This window comes from Phyllostomus hastatus, unplaced genomic scaffold, assembly GCF_019186645.2.
Source record: "Phyllostomus hastatus isolate PE091 unplaced genomic scaffold, TTU_PhHast_1.1 phas_contig_283, whole genome shotgun sequence".
NCBI classification, from domain to species: domain Eukaryota; kingdom Metazoa; phylum Chordata; class Mammalia; order Chiroptera; family Phyllostomidae; genus Phyllostomus; species Phyllostomus hastatus.
In genome coordinates, this window is record NW_025333833.1 from 17146296 (window position 1) to 17168185 (window position 21890).

The following is a 21890-nucleotide window of genomic DNA, read 5'->3' on the forward strand; positions in this document are numbered from 1 at the left end:
TTCAACCACTGTTTGTTACCTCATTTGTAATAGAACAAAGAACCACTAGACGGAGCTAGGGATTAAGAAATCACAGCTCTAAGTCGGGTGACTGCCGTGCTGGGTAGAATGTTATCACAGGCAAGAAGTGTATCATTACTTTCAATGCCTATGCAAGTCTTACTTAACTCTGCCAAAGCAGTCAGTTTACTTTGTGTCTACACAAGAGGAGACAAAGGGTGATATTTGTAATGGACCAATTATTTAGCCACTGTAATGATGTTTGACCCTGGTACAAGCACTTTACAATTTAGAGTACATTTTGCATTTTAGGATACATAACTACATTTGCTCTTCACAGAGACTCAGAGATTGGAGGACAAGAATTAGTTCTATCTTGGATACTAATAAACTTAGGGCCTCTGCAATACAATAACAGGATGTGTCAGGACCATACAACTGAGGTTGCAGGCTCAGTTTTTTTCTCTTCATTTTAATGTTGGCTGTTGACCTAGCCTGGAGCCAACTAGAAAACTATCAACTCACTCCTTTTGTGGGAATAGACTTAGTCTCTGGCCATACCCAAGAGGGGCATGTAGTAAAGGGAGAGGTAAAGAATATGTACAGGTGGAAATGTCCCCAAATCAGTGAACAGAGCAGGGTCATCTGAGCTCCTACCCAAAAACCTTCAGAGTATGGAAGTCTTTGTTATCCCAGGGGCAGGTGTGAGGACCACACCTCATCCTTGCAGTGTGGACTGCCCTTCAAGTCAACATCGAGGTTATTCATTGTTAAATGCTTGGGAAGCTGCCCACCCCACCCTACCCTCTACCCCAGGCATTTGCCCTCAGAGAACAAGCCCATGGTTCTGATGTTTGTCGCACAGTTTGTTCCTGTTTCCTAACCTTACTGATCATAACAGCGTGTGCTCCAGCTAAAAAAGTTATGTGTATATATTCATATAGTTTCTTGGCTTTTTGGAATTTACCCATAGGGTAAGAGTGGAAATCAGGTCAGCCAGCCAGCAAAATTTATCAAACGTCCAGAGCCTTGCATTTGGCTTTTGGTTATCTTTAAAAACAACTCAAGACAGCTCTTCTGGAGCTCAACTGGTTAGTCACTCTGCAAGTCTGACCTCCTATAGCACAACCTCATTAATTACTGGTACAGCAGTGGCTTCACAATCAAGGTGAGGCACCTTCACAAATGAGGCTAAGAACCCCTCGGGGGAGGGAGAAGGAGGGTGTTCCAAGAGCGTCAGAAGTCCCAGGGGCTCCGGCCTGAAACAGAGCAAAGGAAGAGAGTTGCATTATCACGCTACCCCAAGATTCGCGGTGACTTTGTTGGGAGTGAATCCACCACCAAAGCTGCTCACGCTGACCCCGCTCTCCACCCAGCCCAAGGCACACTGAACGCAAGTACCGGATGTGCCCAGAGGGTGGCGTTGCCAATCCAGCCTTAGCCCACCGCAGGTCGCCGCCTCCCGGCCACCGCGGGACCCCGGCTTGGTCTCCAGCAGGCCCGCGGGGGGTGGGGTGGGGGGGGGTAAGACGCGCCCGATAGGGGGCGCCGCGGACCCAGGCTCTGCGGCTCCCTCCGCCCACCCCGAGTCGGCTGCGGCGAGGCGAGCCCCGCGCGAGTGCGCTGCGAGGCCGGCCGCAAGGAGGGAGGCGCGAAGAGGGCTCGAGGGTGGCCGCGGGAGGGATCCGCCGCTCCTGCCCGCCCGGATCCCGTGGGGCGCATGAGGCTCCTCAAGCCGCGATCGCGCGCGGGCCCCGTGCCCGGCTTTCTGTTGCCTTGAGAAGCCGCGCCGGGACACCACCAGACCCTTAGCTGCCGGGAGGATGACCATGGCCGGGGGCAGGAGAGGACTGGTGGCCCCGCAGAACACGTTTCTGGAGAATATTGTCCGGCGGTCCAATGGTAAGAGGTGCAATCGGGTTTCAGTTACCCAGGCTTTTCATCCGTGTCTTTAGTGCAGACGCCTCCCGCGCCAGCAGATGCAGCAGAACACGGAGCAGTGCCGGGAGCCGCGGCGCGGGCGCCCGGGCTGCCTCCCGGAGGCTGGGAAAGGTGGGCAGGGCGGAGCGCAGTCTGATGGGCCCCCAACCTAACAAGAGAGGTCTCCTGGGGACGCCTGGTGGGCCCTTCTCCCACCTGCTTGGTCACCTCTCCAGAGAGCGTGACAGGGGGTGAGCAAAGTACTGGGAAAGTGATGGGAAGCTGGACGCCGCGTGTTCCCCATCACTACAGCCCACCCCTCCGCGAAGGCTCTCAGGGCGCTCGGACTGCTGCCGATTGCGGCGTCGCCTCCCCACGGGGAGCCAGCTGTGGAGACCTGCAGCTCCGGCCGCCCGCCTCCACCTTCCATCACTGCAGCCGAAAAGTCCGAGGTGTAGGAACGCGGGGACCGAGGGGCAGGCTGCAGGCTGCCCTATTCCACCTCTTCACCTTTCGAGGTTAAGTTAAGGCCATGAGGTGCAGAATTTCCTAGGCTCAGGTGGGAAGTGGAGGGCACAGGTGCAGATCTGGCTAAGCGGTCACAGGTACGAATTTCTCGTCATAGCTCCTCTCTTCCAAACACAACTGTGTTTTATGCCCATGAATCTCGCTCGCCTACAAATTCCCAAACTCGCCAAGCCTGAAAATCTCCATTATCCAATAAACCAATGCTCCCCGCCCTTCTCTTTCCCCGTGGCATTAAGATGGACAGTAGTGCGAAGGGTGGGGGTGGGGCGAGAGTCCTAGGAGCAGGGCTGGAACGGGACACGTTTCGTGCCTTCAGGACTCTCAGCGGAGCACCCTGGCAGAACGCTTGCAGAGCGAATAGGAGCAGGGCACTGGGGAGGCGCAGTGCACACCCGCTCACCAGACGACTAACAGGAAAGGCGGCCAGCTCCAGAGAAGCGGTCTCCTGGACCCCTCTCCTTCCAGAGACAGATGACGTTCGTTAGGAAGACGTGAAGCGCTAACTTGGGAAATGGGTTTTTAAAAATGTGTAAATATCTTGGCTTCACTGCCTTAGGAGCTTGTTGTGTTAAAACTACCGGCTTCTGTTTGGATTTAGTTAGGGAGTTAGGGGAAGGGCATGAAAAGTGACTTATGCTACTTTAATTAAAAAGTGATCTAACTTTATCTTGTAATAAAGAACTTAACTGGGATAGCAAATCATCATGCATTAAATGCTCCTTAGAAATGATCATTTATCATGTGCCTCTTACGGCACGTAAGACTAATGAAGAGTTTCTTGTCAGTCACCTTTCCTTTCAAGTCTACCTCACTCAAACTCAGGTGGCTTTTGGAGCAAGGTCATAGCCATTACCCGAGGTTGCAAGGGGATGATAATTACTACATGAACAGCCACAGCGAACTCTTCTGCCATAAAAAAGCCGGAGGTGTGTATAGATTTTTTAATAAGATCACCATTTAAGAGTTAATGTGCTGTGACTGCTATTGTCACTGGCCTTTTGGGTGATACAGAGGCAGTGTTGAAGATTTGGGGAACCCTTGCCAGTGACACCAACTTTCTCATAACAATCAATGGCAGTTTCATTTCTTGGTGAACAGGCAGAGTCCTTAAGTGACAGGGGGAACCTGTATCTAATGTATACCACGTTGTGTGTTTGAATGGAGCAAGCAGTAAGAGAATCTTACAGGTAACAGTCACAACATTCCTTGGGCTTCGTAGGAGCGAATACCACAGTAAAATAAAGGTAAAAAAAATCCCGAAGCTGACACCATAATTAAAAGAAATTCTGGAACTTAGAAGGCAGAATACCTTCTAGTTGAGTTGAGCTCAGAGCCACTTGCCCTCAGCAGGCGTATGTAGAACGTCAGTAGAAGAACTAGCTGGGGATATTTTTAGTCCTGGCACTTTAATTTCAGCACCACTTCCAACAGCTTAGCTTCAATCAACCAACCAACCAGACAGCACCAACAACACAAACAGAACATGTTGGGAGAAGTGGATACACTTTTAAAATTATGTATTATTTCAGAAGATTCTGATCTTGAAATGTAGATGTCAGGGTTTAGTTATCTGTTTCATGATATTTCTTGAAAACAAATAGAAAAAAATGTGGACTCTTAGAAACATCACAGTATCTACATGCATTGTATTATTTTACTGTGATGGAAAAAGTCTATTTAAAAATATTGATTGTCTCCTCCTAAAATCCACCAACCTTTTTTTTTTTTGGACAATACAGTATTTTAAATAGCATTGCACCTTTAAATAGCATTACATTTTGATCACTTTATTAGGTATTTTCTCCCAGTGGTTTTATGCAGCACTTTTGTTTATCTTTTAAAGATCAGAAAATTGAGCCCTAAGTATATTAAGTCACATTCAGAGTGGCAGGCATGCGTGCCTGAAGCAGATATTCTTGAGAGGGTAACATTCATCGTTCTTGTAGCATCATTGTCTCTCAGGCATTGTGACTTAGCCTGTGGAACTGTTTTCATCATTCTTAGAAACAACACCACCCAAAACTATTCTCATTATAATCTAATGGATAAGAGAACTGATTTTGTTTTGGGGCATTTGAATATCTGGTGTCTGGAATACTGTAGAACTGTAGCAAAAAACAGACCTCAGGTCGAGTCTGTCCCCCTTCCCCGTCATTGTGTAGATGACAAAACCGAAGCCCTGGTTCTCCTCAAATATTTGAGGGCAGAGCTGATGCGTCCCTAAGCCTTTCGGCCCCAGTGTCCTGCTCCTTACGGTGCACCATGAAACGACCTTCCTTGGATCACTATTACTTCCTCCAGAGAAGCATAATTTCCCAGTGGAGATGAAATAAAACGTTATAACAAGAACAACATCCATTTTGGCCATCAGCCATGCTACCACATCCAAACAGAATACGAGGGCAAAGGAGAAGCGAATTCTGTTTCAAGGGAAGGCAGCAGTTTTACGTTTGCCGGTGGTTTGGTTCAAGGCACAGGCAGGAGAACAGCTGCATGCCCGTTATAAAATATTAAGTCACCTTTTCATAAAATATCCCCTTTGATCCTCATATGCCAGCCAAGGAGGTGCAGTTTTTCCAATTCAGTGTTTCGAGAATTAAGAACCCTCCGGTTAAATAATTTACCTACTGTTAGGGAGAGTTAGAAATAGCAGGTAAAGGCAGCCCGGGGACTAGTCAGCAGTTGTGACTGGTTCATTCATTTCACAAAGATTTGTTGAGCAGACTTATTGATCGCTGGGGATAGGGTGAGAAAAAAGGAACCTCTTTACCCCGAGTAAGTTACATTCTAGCGAATCTCAGTCCAAGGATCTTGCTCCTATTCCACAATGTTTCCTGGCTGCAGTTCTTACTGAGGCCTCTCACTGGATTTGAGAAAAACACTTTTAAAGTGTTTACTGGTCTTGATGGAACTAAAACCTAGTTTAACTTTCTTCGATACATTCTGAATGCTATTTGAAGGAAGTATTGGATCATTATCTCTTATTTGCATAGGTGTAAGTAGTCTGCAGGAATCATTAATGGGCCAGATTTTATTTGATTTTGCTTCTGGTCATATCGGCCATTGTGTCACATCCTTCTGTTGACTTTGTCGCCACATAGGCAAAGTCAGCCTGCTTCTCTTCATGGAAAGTGTTGCTGGAAAGTGTTGCTTGCTCCCAAATATTTTTTGGTGGTTGCTTAAATCTGCAGGCACTTCCAGAATGCCTGTCTGCCTTAGGAAGGATCACAGACCTTCGTGCCAGGAAACCACAAAGATATGACCCTAAAAGGTCCCATTCAAGCAGAACATATGTTTCAGTGTTCAGAAATCTATATCCAACAATCGTAGGTGCCAGTAAGAATCCCATGCACATTAGTGGGAGTGAAACGCAGCACATTTGGGTCCGGATTTATGTACATGCATAATTTCCAGATTGCTAAATCAGCTGTGTTTTGCATCGTGTTAGGACGGCTCAGGTTGTTGATGTAATTAGTTAGCAAACAGGATGAGAGCCCCTGGTAGTGCTGCGTCTCCTCACAGAATGTTTATGAACCAGAAACGTGGTTACAATGCGTTTCTCGCTCGGAAAGAGGAATAGATGATAACCTGGATTGTGACCCCCTCAGCGAAGCTTGTTTTTCCTTGGAATATGTTCTAAGATAACTTTCAGCCCAGGCTTAGCTGTCTTTCTCCGAAAGTGTCAAAATGTTTAATGTATTGGCTAATATTAGTCGGGGATAGAGAGGACGAAGCCTTGTGACTTAGCATAAGGTGATAAATGCCAAACTCCATAATCTTTATGAAATCCATCCATTTTATTAATATATCATTAAAAATAGATGCATCTGGGGAAAGTGTGGGTAAACTGAATTTCTAGCTTCACTTTTTTTCCTCAGCACGAGCTCGTCATTTATGACGGGGCTTCAGTTAGCATTTCTTTGACGTCCCTCATTCTTCCCTCCCTTTTATTTTTGGTTAGATAGCTCATGGCTTGGAAAGAAATATTTAAAATGTACTTTAGTTTCTTTATTGAAATGAACCCTTTTTGAAAAGTGAGTATCTGCTTTATACAGTTAGGATATTTGGACCACGGTTTCCTATTGTGTTTTTTCTCTCTTAAAGTGGCCACACCTGTAACTGGTGAGAAAGGGAGTCACAGAACCTTAGGTCTGAAGGGACATTTTTTTATGATTCCTTTCCCAGTGTTTGAATCTTCTCCAGAGCATTCCTCCTGGCCGTGATGCCTGAATACCTTCCATGATGGGACACTCATTCTCTTACAAGGGATGTTCTGTTTTCAAGAAGTCACAGTTGTGAAAGTTATTCTTTTTTCTTTTCTTCTTTTTTCTTTTTTCTCTTCTCTTCTCTTCTCTTTCCTCTTCCCCATCCTTTTCTTACTGTTGTTGTTATGGTTTGGTCTTACCAAAATCTGCCCTCTTACAGATTTTCAGGTCTGCCCTGTGGAATGAAACCAGTCTAACCTACTTCCTTTTCCACCAGGAAATCTTTTTTTTCTTTTTTCTTTTTGTAATCTGATAAGTTATCTTGTCTTGATTCCTCTCCCCCTTTGTAACCTTTTAAAAATTGTATAATACTCACAATAGAAAAGCACATAAAATAAGTTAATACAGCTTACACTTTGTTATATGAAGTAAATACTGTTCTGTTATGTTCTGTTACCACCTATGCCAAGAAATCGAATCTCACCAGCTCTCCAGAAATTCCCTGGGACTCTTCCTGATTCCAGTCCCTTGCTCTCCAAAGGGAACCATGTCCTGATTTTATGGTGATCATGTCTTGCATTTCGTCATGATTTTACCACTTTGTTTTGTGTTCCTGAACCTTGTACAAAAATAAACATTTTTGTTTGTTTTTGAGCCTCATATACATGGGACCCTGCAGCGTATATTCCTTATTAGTTGGAGATTCATCCATGTTGTTGCATATACTGTTGTTTCATTGCCACTGCTGTGTAAGGCTTTATGGTATGATCATAAGACAGATTTCGTTTATCCATTCTGAATGCTGTTGATGGACACGTGTTTGTGTGCAAACTGGCCCCTGGACAGAGAATGCAAGGAGAGACTGAAGAAAGAGGCAGACCACTCCAGAATGATAGGTGGCAGGTTTAATATACAAAGGAGCTTACATATGAGGTTTGCCTTGGGTGGCTTAAAAATCAGTAGATCTCCATGCTGCCGACCAGAATTTTAAAAGTTTGTATAGAGGCCTTAACTTGGTTCACTCATGTATCAGTCAAGATGGCCTCAAGAACACCTTTCTTTCTCAAGGCTGTCCTTGAAATTGCTCTCACTGTGGGAATGGTGGGCAGGGCATGCATTCCAAGGACAGGGCAGGGGCCGAGGAGCCTCTGACCAGCTGGGTCCAGCTCCAGGATCAACTGAAAGATGACATCCTCTCAACAACCTCCTCCAACAACGTGTGGGTTGTTTCAGGTTTTCGTTTTTTGTTTTGCTGTTGATGCTGCTACAAACATTCTTGCACTTGTCTTTTGGGACGTGGGCATATATCACGTGCACCTAACTGCGTATATTTAACTGCAGTAGAGGCTGCCAAACAATTTTCCAATTTTCCAGCAGTCTATGAGAGTTCTTATCACTCCACATTCTTGCCAACACTTGGTATTTTCTCCTCTCTTTTTTTTTTGAATAATGACATAGCCCAAACAATCTAGTAATAAAACACGGTCATTTGGGGTTAAGTGAATTGTGAGCACATGATCAAAATGAAATGAAAATAAAACTTGCTCTCATCCCTTGGGAGGCATTAGTATCCACTGTGTGTTGGAATGTTCTCACAGTGTGAACTCACTCACACATGATGACAAATGACATGAAAGACTTGCACAGTTAGAATTGTGTACAAAGGGCATATGCAAATAGTGTGTGTGTGTGTGTGTGTGTGTGTGTGTAAGAGACTCATTCTCTTAAATTGAGAAGCAGTAAACCCAGAGGACAGAAATTATGTAAGAATTAGAGCTGGAAGTGGGAAGGAACTAGGAAGTCAATGATTTATGTTTATTTTAGTGAAAGAAATAAAACACAATGACTGAAGGAAAGGCACAGATTTCATGGAAGAATAAAAAAAGTCAAGGGCAAATTAAAACACCAAGCAAAGGCTAGTTCTGGTTCAGTTTCATAAGCGTGGTGGACCTTTTATGTGCCTGATACCTTGCTAGGGGAGGGGATTCCTAAGCAAGTGAGACCTTTGCGATCCCTCATGGAGGAAGCCATGCTGAGGATGAACATGCATTGTAAACTTCCCCAAAGATTTAAGAGATGTTATGGCGACTCGGCATGTGCTACTCATTTTCCCTTTATAAAGTCCTTACTCAAAATTATTCATAGATTTTTTTATAGCTATTTGCTTTTTTGTGAGGTTGGATGTGGGATGACCAGATCCCTTCAGTTAATTTATAGAAGATGGTTACAGAATGTGTGAAGCTTTGTTCTGAGGTTTTAAACAAGTCTCCCTCCTCTGGGATATCTCGTCGCTCTGTCTTCTTCGACGTGCTGTTTTGGGTTGCTGAGCCGTGGTGAGGGTTCAGCACAGACGCTGGAATTTGTTTGATGCTCTGGTTGCCTGCTCTGTAAGCGCATTCTCGCTGAACAGTGTGTACTCTGGCCAGCTTCAGTACCTCCCTCAGGTTCATCGTCTGCCCTAACAGCCGTGCTCTCCTGGTAGTGACTAAACTGCTTAAAATTCTTTTGATTGGGTATTATTGAGTTATGCCAATAATCAGAATCAATTTGCTTAGTCATCCTGAGATTGTTCATTATGTAAATTAAAATGACAACTTTTCAATTACTCCTATATTGTATAAAACTGATGTTTTGAAATAAACGGAGTCAATCATATTATTATTAATGGAATTATTAATTGGGAGTACCTCAAAACCATTGTTTCTCATAGTTTGTGAAAGGTTCTGCAGTGACATAGATGCTTCTGTAAAGAGGAGGAATGACCTCTCATTACCTCCTTTTTCTCTTAAAGCAACAGCGAAAGCATCCTCCACGAGCATTCTGAGTATGCTGGAACCGGCATTCACAAGATGATTCTATATTGGCAAGTTTGACCAGTATTTATTTCCTGCTTAACTTTCATTTCTATGAAAAGTGAATCTGGAAAGCAATTTAGACTAGAACTTCACAACCTTGGAAGGAAATGGAGTTAATTTGAATGATAAGACTATCTTTATTTCATCTAAATGGATTTTTAAGTTTTTGTTTTCTTTTTGTTTTCTCTCAGCATTACAGGGACTGAGTGGATTAGAGTTCTATGCTGCTATTATTAAGGTTGTGTTTTGAGCTTCTACATGGCCCGATGTACAACACATATCATTTGTTTGCCTCCTTAGAGCCATTTTCTTCTTTTTAAAGTTTACTAAATGCATTGGGGTAACGTTAGTGAATAGCATTATAATACATCACATGTATATTGCATTGTGTGCTCTCCACCCAAAGTCTAGTCTTCTGGCGCCATATATTTGACCCCTCTGTGCTCTTCGTCCTCGCCCCCCTCCCATCCTCCTCTGGTGGCCACCATACTGTTATCTGTGTCTATGAGTTTGTTTGTTTCATTTGCTCACTTGTTGTTTTTTGTTTTATGTCCCACATATGAATAAAATCATATGGTTCTCTTCTGTCTGACTTATTTCACTGAGTATGATATTCTCAAGATTCATCTTTTTTTATGGCTGAGTGCTATCCCGTTGCATATAGGTACCACATCTTATTTATCCAGTCATCCTTCCAAGGACACTTAGGTTATTTCCATGTCTTGGCTATTGTGAATAGTGCTGCAATGAACATAGGAGTCAATATATCTTTATGAGTAAGTGTTTTCAAATCAGGTAAATACCCAGAAGAAGGATTGCTAGGTCATATGGTAGCTCTATGCTTACTTTTTTTAATCTTCATTTGAGGATCTATCTATTGACTTTACAGAAATAAGAAGGGAAAGGGGTGGGGAGATGAAGAGGAGAGAGAGAGAGAGAGAGAAAGAGAGAGAAACATCAATGTGAGAGGGAAACATTGATTGGTTGCTTCTCACACATGCCCCGACTGGGGATCAAACCTGCAACCTTTTGATGTAAAGGATGACACTCTAATTAACTGAGCCACTCAGCCAGGGTTGTAATTCTATTCTTAATTCTTTGAGGAACTTCAGTATTATTTTCCATAGAGGCTGTGCCAGTTTGCATTCCCAGCAGCAGTGTATAAGGATTCCCATTTTTCCACATCCTCTCCAACACTTGTCGTTTTTGTCTCATTGGTGATAGTCATTCTAACAGGTGTAAGGTGGTACTGCATTGTGGTTTTGATATGCATTTCCACTATAGCTAGTGAAGTTGAGCATCCCTTTGGTTTTCCAACCTGCTCTGCATCCTGGGAGGCTGACCTATGTATTAACAGATTATGTCAATAGGCTCCCATGATTTCTGGCTCCTGGCTGGCTTCAGCTTGTGTGGCATACTACTGTGAGTTGGGAGGGAGGAGGTGCAGGTTGTGGTGTTTATTCTCCTAGTTTCTTCCCTGCAATGCCATTGTGGCCTAGCCGTTTTCTCTTGAATACAATTCACATTTCCAGCCCCCTCTCTTTGGGTTTGCGTTTGGGTTAGGGTTAGCTGGCTTAAAGTTTCCAACTCTTACTATTCCTGGGTTACTGCACTGTCCCTGAGGTTTGTGCTGGGGCCAGTGAGCTGGCTGGTACCACCTCTCAAGATCCGATCATGCACATCCCTTCCAGAGTCCTGGTCTGTAGACCTCACCTTGGTAACTTGAAATCTGCCACGATGGGAATATTTACACCTCAGAAATTGGCCAATGCTCTAAGTCAGAGCTCCCACCGCCCCTGTTAGTTTACCAGCACACTACGGCCAATTCCTCACCCATGCCATTGTCAATAACACTCCACTAATTACCCATCTGAGTGTGCCGTTACCTTCTCACCAGGCCTCTGTCGGTAGAACCAGTTACTTGTTCTCTGGATGAAGTACTTTCTCAACTTTTTGTCCAGATCAGTTTCAGTCACGAGGGTGAACTTGGTGAGGGGGTGTGCACTCAGGTACTTCGTGACCTCAGAAGTCAGGTCAGCTCATAAGTGAACTGGGAGTTTATCAGAGACTGTAGAAGCCAGCTAATACTAGTTCTAAGCACCAATTATAGTTATTGGTTATAATCATGACCTTGGACAAATTATATAGGCTTTCTTACCTGCATGCCTGGCAGCAAGCCAAAGGTTTTCTGTGCATCATCTCCTTTAATCTTCACTATGACTCTATTCTGAGGGTGCTTTTATTACTCCCATTTTACAAGTGTAGAAACTGAAGTTTAAAGAGATTAGGTAAATTGCTTTGGTTGATTTCTAGTAATAAAAATCTCTAGGAACTTGTTAGGAATGCACATTCTCAGGGCCCTACCTCATACCTAATGAACCTGAAACCCTGGAGTTGGGGCCCAGTTATCTGTGTTTTGCCAGCCCTCCAGGCAATTGTGATTGACATTGCAGTTTGGAGACAACTGCTTTCAAGACAACCCCATGCATTTTTTTTTATTTGAGGTGTTAATGTTTGGCTGCCAGGGTATTTGGATGGAGGATGGTGTGTGTCAGAGAATGAATGGACTTTTTCTCTGTAGACTTTCCATTAGTTTCCCAGTTTTTGCTCACATCTCATTCCTGCCTCAGGTAGGAGGTAGCATTTCAATGTCCTAAGTCTCTCCAGAGACCTGCTGTCTTCATGACCTCACCCCCCTCCCTTGCTCAGATCCGTCTGGAAATTTTAAATGGAGGCTTTTTCTGCGGCACTTTACCTCCTATGTGCTTTTTACTTCCAGAAACGGAGCTCATGCCTGTTGGTAACTCCCTTCGCTTTGTTGCTGTAGGTATATTTAGCTTAATTTTTCAACCATCGTTCAAGGACAGGAAATAAGTGTGTGTGCTCAGTCCGTCTTTTTGAAATGTCCACTGATACTTTTTAAAGACAGAGGAGATCCTAAATTCTAGTCATTCTCCTTCAGTCAGATGAAATTCCACTTTATACTTTTCTCACCTACTTAGAATGTGCAGGGATTGTGCTCTGGCCGACTTCATTGAGTGTGCCATGTTTCTCTGTTATTGCTGTCAAGTGACAAAAGTGAAACAATTTTAGTACAAGTTTGATGACCTTTGTTTAAGGGAAAACAATCCATGGAGTGGGTGAGTATAGTGGAGCACTCTTCCCGAGGGATTCCAGGGACGAGAGAATTTTACAGAATGTTAAAAGCAGCCACACAGCAACGGGGGTGCTTGGTTTGGAGGTTGGCCAGCAGGTCCTGATTTCTTCGGTAAGGTAAGCTAGCTAAGAGTTGGAGCATTGTGATTGGTGTTAGGTCTCCTTGACAATGAAGCATTTCCTGTGCAGGCTAACTTAGGTTTAGAGTTGTGACGTGGCCGGGCCATTTTGTGGGTCCCTGTGTGTGAATAAGCTCTATTATTTCCTCCCCGAGCTTTCCAATCCCCACCTCTCATTTGTCTGTAGTGATGCAGAATTATTTTCTGGTTTTCTTTCTCGGCATCTCCCTCTGGCTCTTGGTCTTCGTCTGTCTCCTTACTCTCTCCTGTACTTTCTTGGTCTCTTACTCACTCTAGGTCTGCCTGTCACGCTCTTTCTTGCTTTCTGGTGCTCCTTCTTTAGCTCTGGCTCACACCCTTGTATTTGCACTCTGTGTTGGCCTGTCCCCTCTCCCCATATTCCATGTCCCTCCATGCCCCCTCCTCTCCTTTCCCTGTCTGTATGTCTTCCTACCTGCCTATTTCTGCTGATTTCTTCCTGCCGTTGATGGTCTCTGTTGTCTGTCTCTGTTGCTGTGTGCCTTTTGTCTATATCCCCACCTGTCCGTCTCTCTGTTGTCTTTGTCACTGTCTGTCTGTCATCTCTCTCTCCATCTGTTCTTATTTGCTGTCTTTGTAAGTAGTCTCTGCCTCCATCTAACCAACCCTGCCCGTCTCTCTGTCTCTGTCCATTTCTTCCCTCCCGTGCCTCAGTAGCTCTCCCCATTTCCTTCTCAGGACCACTTTCCCCCGTTTACTCACCAGCATGTACACTGTCAACTTCATAGAACTTTCAGCCTTAGTGTCTTAGTTTTCATTCTGGGGAGAACTGAATTGGCCCAGCCCTGACTACGGGCTGTTTGGTCAGTTGTCCACTCCTGGGTCGGGGAGCAGGATGTGGAGTTGTGTGCTAAGTAGAGTGGGACAGGTACACCTAGATGGGGAAGGTGGACAGAGCTTTCTACCGGATGAATGTGTCCCCTGCATTCCTGCCATGTCTGGGACAAAGTAGATCCTCAAATATTTGTTGTGTCAAACTGGTCTGCTCTCAGTTTCCCTTCCTTCCACCCTGGTGCTATACCCTGCCCTTACTGAGCCATTTACCACAAAAGTTTTAATAACAGAGGAGGCAAATGTAATACTAACTAAAAAAAATCCCTATACCATTTAATAGTTTTTATATTTCTTACTTTGAGTCACCTTTTTTAAAAAGTTCTGGGAATAATTTTTTTTGGTGTTATTCATTCAATAATGGTTTAAGAGTTTTGTTCAAAGTGCCTATAGTATGTACAGATATACATTCAGGAGGTATTATGACTATAACATTGAGAATAATGGTTGATTAATTTATTATACCACTTTTTAGCAGCTGATCACACAACATAAACATGTCTCATCAGTAATTCAGTATATTACTGACCTCTTAGTTATTATGTAAAGTATCACCGACTGGTAAAAAAGTCTCTGCATTTGTAACACCATTTCAGGTATATTCTCATTCTCTTCCATACTGCTTGTGAAACAGATTAATCTGCTTTCATTGTTTTAAAATGCTTTAATTTGATGCTGAATCTTGAAGATTGAGGTCATGCTTTAGAAACCATATACTTAAAGAAAACTACGCAGTAAATGCAGTGTTTGAGTTTGCTTTGAAATTGAAATCTCTCTCCCCGTTGTAATTTACTGACTTAATAAAAAATGTATTTTTGTAAGATATTAAAATCATAGACAAAGCAAATAACTACTGAATCTCCAGAGAGTTCAGTTTGTATTGTTTGAAGATTGGGCCCTTAACAATTTAGAAAAGTAATTTTCATGGAATTTTACTGTTGAAAAACACAGTAGAGCTACAAAGAGACTTGCTGATATTAAGATTTTAGATATTTTATTTAAGTGTATCATGATGACTATGCTTCTTATTTTTCACCCTATCCTCCCCTTTCTCCCCAATATTACCAAATCTTGATCTCTCCTTTTTGATTTTTTAAAAAATTTCTCTTTGGTATAGATTTTATTTGGGTTCAGGCAAATCAAACTATTATTTCCTGGTCTTTTTCTTAAATTATATTTTATTGATTATGCTCTTAGAGTTTTCCCAATTTTTCCCTCTTCCACCCCTTTACCCAGCATCTCTCACTCCCTCAGTCAATCCTCCCACCATTGTTCATGTTGTGGGTCATGAGTATAAGTTCTTCCATTACTCCGTTTCCTATGCTGTACTTTATATCCCCATGGCTATTCTGTAACTACCAATCTGTATTTCTTAATCCCCTCACCTCTTCACCCATTCCCCCACACATCCCTCACATCTGGCAACCCTCAAAACGCTCTCTGCATCCATGATTCTGTCTCTGCTCTTCTTGTTTGCCTAGTTTGTTTTTTTTAGATTCAGTTATTGATAGATATGCATTTATTGACATTTTATTGTTCATCATTTTGATCTTCTTTTTTAAAAACAAGTCCCTTTAATATTTCATATAATAATGGTTTGGTGATGATGGACTCCTTTAGTTTTTTCTTGTCTGGGAAGTTCTTTATCTGCCCTTTGGTTCTAAATGGTATCTTTGCTGGGTAAAGTAATGTTGACTGTAAGTTCCTGCTTTTCATGAATATTGAATATTTCATTCAATATGAAAATGAATATCTCATTTGAATATTTCTTGCCAATCCCTTCCAGCCTGCAAAGTTTCTTTTGAGAAATCAGCTGACAGTCTTATGGGAACTCCCCTGTAGACAACTAACTTCTTCTCTCTTGCTGCTTTTAAGATTCTCTCTTTACCTTTAACCTTTGACATTTTAATTATGACATGTCTTGGAGTGGGCCTCTTTGCACCCATCTTGTTTGGGACTCTATGCTTCTTGGACTTGCATATCTAGGAAACTTCACCAAATTAAGGAAGTTTTCTTTCATTATTATTTCAAACAGATTTCCAATTTCTTGCTCTTTCTCTTCTCTTTCTGGCACCCTTATGGTATGAGTGTTGGATCTCTTGAAGTTGTCCCAGAGGCTGCTTATACTATACTCACTTTTTTCTTCTTGTTCTGATTGGTTGTTTTTTGCTTTCCTATGCTCCAAATCATTGATTTGATTCTTGGCTTCATCTACTCTATTGGTGTTTTCCTGTAAATTGTTCTTTATTTCAATTAGTATATCCTTCGTTTCTGACTGGATCTTTTTTTATGCTGTTGAGGTCCTCACTAAGTTCCTTGAGCATCTTTATAAACAGTGTTTTGAACTCTATACCAGATAGATTGAATATCTCCATTTTGTCTAGTTTTTTCTGGAGTTTTGATCTGTTCTCTCATTTGGGCCATATTTCTTTGTCTCCTCATTCTGAAGCCTCCCTGTGTTTGTTTCTATGTATTAGGTAGAGCTGCTTTGACTCCATGTCTTGGAGGTGTGACTTAATGTAGTAGCTGCCCTGCAGGGTCAAGTGGCACAACCTCTCCTGTCAGGGTGAGCCCTCTGTGTGGGCTGAGTACACCCTCCTCTTATAGTTGAGCCTTGGTTGCTGTTAGCGGGTCAATGAGAGGGATTTACCCAGGCCAGTCAGCTGCAAGGATTGGCTTTGACCACTGACCACCAACCTCTACTCTTCATGGAGGATCAGCTCTGCAGGGGCAGGGTGGTGGTGCTCTGATGTGGTCTAAAGCTATCCACTGGGTGCTCTGGCCCTGGAATTTCCTGGGTGGTGCAGGTCAAGGTCAATCTGCACCTATGTTTTGCCTGGGGCCACCCTAGCAGAGCTATAAAGCCATGTGGGATAGCTGCTGCTTCTGCTGGGCTTAGAGATGCCCAGGAGAAGCCAAGCTGTGAATCTAGGCTGGTTTCTGCTAGTGCCTGGCCTGGGGCTTACAGAGGCCAGCTTCTGCTTATTTGAGAGGATTTAGGAAGATGCAAGACTTGTGCCAAGACCAGCCATTCATATGGAAAAGCCGCTTGGGTGGGCCCAGTAGCTGGGAGGGGCAGTCTCTGGGGATCTCCTAGGAGGATCAGTGTTAGCCGGAGTCTCAGATATGGTACCAGCCTGCCAGCTCTGTGGGGGGAGGGTTTAGAAAAGGGACAGTGGCCTTTACTCGCTTGGATGCCAGACATTTCAGTTCTTGCCTGTATGTCACTGCTGCCTTTCAAGCTGCTACCCAGGTGCTGGAGCTCAGAGGGATTGAGTCTGAGAAGGTGAGTTCGTGTGTGCGTTGTTTAAGAGGAACTGTTTGGGGCTCCAGAAGTTTCTTCCACTGACTCAATCCCCCTGGTTTTGCAGCCAGAAACTGTGGGGATTTACCTTCCTGGCACTGGAACCCTGTACTGGGGGTCCTGGTGTGGGGCTGGGATTCCTCACTCCTGAGTTAGCCCTCCTGAATTTTTATCCACCACACATGGGTGAGAGACCAGTCCATTCTGCATCTCCACTCCTCCTACCAGTCTGGATGGATGTGGTTTCTTTAATTCCATGGTTGTCAGCCTTCCACTCAACTCGATTTCTGATGGTTCTGAGTGATGGTTGTTCTATATTTCAGCTGTAATTTTGATGTGGTTTTGTAAAGAGGTGAGCCGGGTCTGCTTACACTGCCATTTTCTTCTGGTCTTTGTTTAGTGCTCAGAGAAACCTCTTGTTCTCATCATTTATCGCAAGCATTAATTTTCTCTTGTTTTAAAATAAGGAAAAATATTTTAACTCCAACTTATTTTTATAAAGCACTATATCCTTAGTAATCTGTAACATTGTAAAGTGTCATGAAGACATGTTGCCTTCTAAGTAAAATATCTGAAGTCATTAGAAGCTTATTGTGAGATTCGTTTTTTTATTGTGAGATTTTTACAGTAGCCTTCTAAATAGCAAGTGTTGGCAGGGAATAATAAATTTGTGTGAACTACTTGCTGATTGTAGCTTTTATCTGTGTAATTGCCCAAACTGACTCACCTTTCTAAGTCATTGCTTTAGTTTGTTCCTCCTTTGTTATTTGTGGTAATTATGATGAAAAATGATTTTCTAATAATTTCTCTTTAGAATATCTCTGCGTTACGTTTTCTGGGCAAATGGTAGGTGCGGAATGATTTTGACACATCTGACTTCTGCAGTGTAGCTTGGCTCAGGCCTTATCAGCTGAAGAAACTTTACGTGGTGGGGAGGGGAGCCATTCCAACTTGTAGAAAAGTGTTTGTTTTACTCTAGGAGGAGGAAGGCTGAGTGTGGGCTGAGGAAGGTTGAATTTGGGAAACCTTACATTTAGTTGTGTGCACTCCTGTAGCTAAAGACGCTCAGGGGGTTAAAAAGGCTTCTGAGAGAGGCAGTAGAACCTGGCTCATTTGCATCAGAGACCAGGAGAACTCTCAGAGGGGGGCCAATGAATAAATCATGGCTAGGGCAGCCGGTTGAACCCACACACCTTACTGAAAGATGTGGGAGGGGCTCGATCACTTCAGAAAATATGAATTTGGTGGCAGCCTTGCTGCCTCACAATAGGCCACTGGCTGATTGGAAGTTACCCATTCTGCCCGAAAAAGCCATGTGTGTGTCAAGAGCCTGCATGTTTCCTGCCTGGGTTTCACTGGTTCCAAAGATACAGTTAGGTATCGCCTGTGTATATAAATGGACACACCCATGTGTAATTTATCTCTACTGCAGAATCCCTTGACATTACAGTACATTTTTACTTTATGTTGCACATCACATCATGTCTCTAAACCTAAACTATTCTACTGAGCAAAAGCCCAGTACAACATGGTTCACCTGATGTGTGTCACTTCCCACTTAGTTAAGTGTAGAAGGTGTTTCTGCTTTAATTAATTAAATAATCAATTAATTAATTTCAGTTTTATTTTTGTATTGGTTTCAGGTGTACAACTTAGTGGTTAGATAATCATATACTTTACATAGTATTCCCCTCAATATTTCCAGTACCCTCCTGGCACCATACGTAGCTGTTGTAATATTACTGACTATATTTCCTATGCTTTATTTTCTTTCCTGTCACTATTTTGTAACTACTGATTTGTGTTTTTTAGTTCTGCTATTTTTAAAGTGACCCAGGCTCTCCAGAGCCCAGCATTAAAGAGGTGATATTTCAGAGTAATGACTGGTTGATTACCCTCATGGGTGAGCGGGCGTGCAGGTTGCAGAGATGCATCTGGTTCGTTGTTAGGAATCTAGTTCCTTAGAGAGTTGGCTTTTATTGCAGCCAGAAGCATGGAGGTCTTCTAATTTGCCCCCAATGAGGCCCACAGAGCTGAAGGAACCACAGCTCATCAGGGCCAACACTGCCACTGGAATCTGACTTGTCCCCATTGTTCTTCCAGATGGTGCTCTGGGAACCATAGGGCTTTCTGGGGAAAGGGAGGAGGAAGGGAGAATTAACAGGATGTCTTTTACTCCTCATTTTTCCATTGGTTTTATTTTGACTGGGTTCCTCAGAGCTGCGTCATGTGATCTCAGGGCCTTTTTCTCACTAGGCAGCCTCTGCTTGTAGAGTGTCCACCTGGCCGTTCCTGTGGCAGGGCTGGACTTCTCACGTGGCAGCTCAGGGCTCCCGGGAGCCCAGAAGCAGAAGCTGCCAGACCTGAATGTCTAGGCCCGGGAATGACGTGGCATCCATTCCATGGCCTTTTATTGGTGATGCAAATCACAGACCCCTGTCTGCCCCAGGGGAGAGGACTAAACAAGGGCATGAATGCAAGGAGGCACAGGTTTTTATTTGGGTGGGGGGGGGTCTACTAGTGTTTATAAACACTCAACTGTTTAGAGTGATCTTTGACTAGAGCTGAGGACTGAGACATAAAGGGGCTGGCCTCTTCTAATATATATATATATGTGTGTGTGTGTGTGTGTGTGTATACATATACACACATATACACATACATATATACATACATATATATGTGTATATATATATTGTATATATGTTTTACCTTTTATTTATTTTTTATTTTTTTAAGGTTTTACTCATTAATTTTTAGAGAGGGACGGGAGGGAGAAAGAGAGAGAAACATCAATGTGTGGTTCCTGGGGGCCGTGGCCTGCAACCCAGGCATGTGCCCTGAGCGGGAATTGAACCTGCGATGCTTTGGTTGGCAGCCCGCGCTCAATCCACTGGGCTATCCCAGCCAGGACTGTTTTACCTTTTACAAAGGAGAGAGAAAGTAAAAAGGACTTGCAGAGCACCAGTAGCACTCTAAAGGGGTCGTCTTGACTCCTCCTCTGTGGGTACTTTGGGCAGATTCTCACCTGGGTAACTTGGCAGTGCCAGGAGGCAGGAAAGTGGATGACATCACAGTACTCTGGGATCTTGGAGCTTTGATCTTTGTTAATGTGTTGGAGCCTATTTTACTCATATTCCCCCAGGTTTTTACTCGGTTGAAGATGATCTGAAAGAGTCCAATGAGGATCTAACTACAGTATGGGCTTTGTAACTGCTAAGGTGGATTGGAAAACCCGGCATTGCCGTTTGTCTCCCGCCTTAAACCTACACTTTGGCTTTTGGATCAGGAGCTGCTGACCTGGGCTGGAGCTGACAAAGCACAGGGCTGGTGGGCCTGTCACAACTGGGTGATGAGTATCACAAGGAGGCAAGTAAGCTCAAGCCCTCTCTTCCCCCTCTGTGCTGGGGCACAGGCACGCCTGAGAAGCCAAAACACAGAGTGGATTTCTCTTGCTCTTGGGATATCTACTGGTAGCCAGTCAGTTTGCAAAGGGAGGTATAAGCCAGGGGGATGACAAAAGGGGTCAAAAGTACTCATTACAGCACTTCTTCCTGGGGTGTGGGTGGACCCTGCTTTCTCTAAGTGGACACTCCAGGTGTGCAAGGGCAAGTGCTGACCTCATTAAAACTCTTTATTGAAATAGAGCTTTAAAGAGGTACTCTGTCAAACCCGAAGTTCTGGAGTACTATCCATGGCTTTGAGGGAGTTGCAGAATTTGTGAGCTGTGGTTTTACTGATTCTGTTAAACTTTACTGCAGAAGGTCATACAGTTAGAAGTATTGGCTTTGGTGTTTTTGGTGGTTAATTTTATGTATCAACTTGACTGGGTATGGGATGCCCAGATATTTGGTCAGACATTACTCTGGGTATTTCTGTGAGTGCTTTATTTGGATGAGTTTAACATTTAAATTGGTAGGCTGAGTAGAGTACCCTTCGTTATGTGGGTGGGCCTCATCCAATCAGCTAGTCAAAGTGCTGAATAGAACAAAGGACTGTTTTTCCCGGAATAAGAGCGAATTTCTCCTGCCTGACTGCTTTTGAGCTGAGACATTGATTTTTTTCCTGCCTTTGGGTTTGAACTGAAATAGTGCCTCTTGCTGGTCTCTTGAGCTTGCCCACCTTTGGACAGGACGTTGAATCATCAGCTCTCTTGGCTTACAGGCTTTCAGACTCAAGCAGTTCTCAAATTCTACTTTGAGTCAAACACTGGCCCTCCTGAGTCTCCAGATTGCTGACTGCAGTTTTTGGGACTTGTCAGCATTCGTAATCACATGAGCCAATTCCTTATAGTAAACCTCTTTACATGTATACCTCTTATCAGTTGTGTTTCTCTGGAAAACCCTGACTAAATCTTAGACAGTCCCAGCTCTATTAATTACATGATCTAAGAAAATTTTCTTCATCTATAAAATATCTTCTTTCAATATCTATAAAAATGGGTTCACACTAGTGCCTGTCTATCACTGGGCTAATGACCCAGTGACTGTTAATACATGTGGTCTCCATGACGATCCCAATGCAATGAAGACGGTGATCTCTTCATCAGTGGAGAACGGCAGATGTCCTAACACGCCTCGGTGTAAACTCTCCAATATCTTGTATCCGGATTAGGCCAATGTTAATGCAGCTTTGGGAGACTACATTTTTTGATGTTTCGTTCATGCAGTGGTTGACTTTCTTAATTAAGTTTTGCTTGGCCTCAAAGTACGTTTTCATTTACTGAGTTTGGAAGCAGTAATAATCCGGGAGTTGTTTGTTTGGAAGTGGAAGCATGTGGCTCCATTTGGCTAGAAAGCCAGTTTCACTTCCCTGGAGCCCTTTTATTTGGCATCCTTAACCAGCAGGAATATGGCCAACCACCTGGAGGAGGTAAGGAGGCTTGACTAAGCAAAGTTGCTGTCATGGAGACCTTGTGCCAGCATCTAGGCAC

General features: G+C 43.6%; 1 protein-coding gene across 2 annotated transcripts in view; it reads left to right on the forward strand.

Moving 5' to 3' along the window:
- The first annotated feature begins 1689 nt into the window (after window positions 1-1689).
- Window positions 1690-21890, forward strand: part of KCNH1 (potassium voltage-gated channel subfamily H member 1) — a 318994-nt gene continuing 298793 nt past the window's right edge. For both annotated transcript variants that reach the window (XM_045838602.1, XM_045838604.1), the window contains exon 1: window positions 1690-1902. In XM_045838602.1, the coding sequence (XP_045694558.1) occupies window positions 1824-1902 (79 nt within the window). In that variant the 5' untranslated portion in view covers window positions 1690-1823. The remainder of the gene's footprint in view (window positions 1903-21890) is intronic.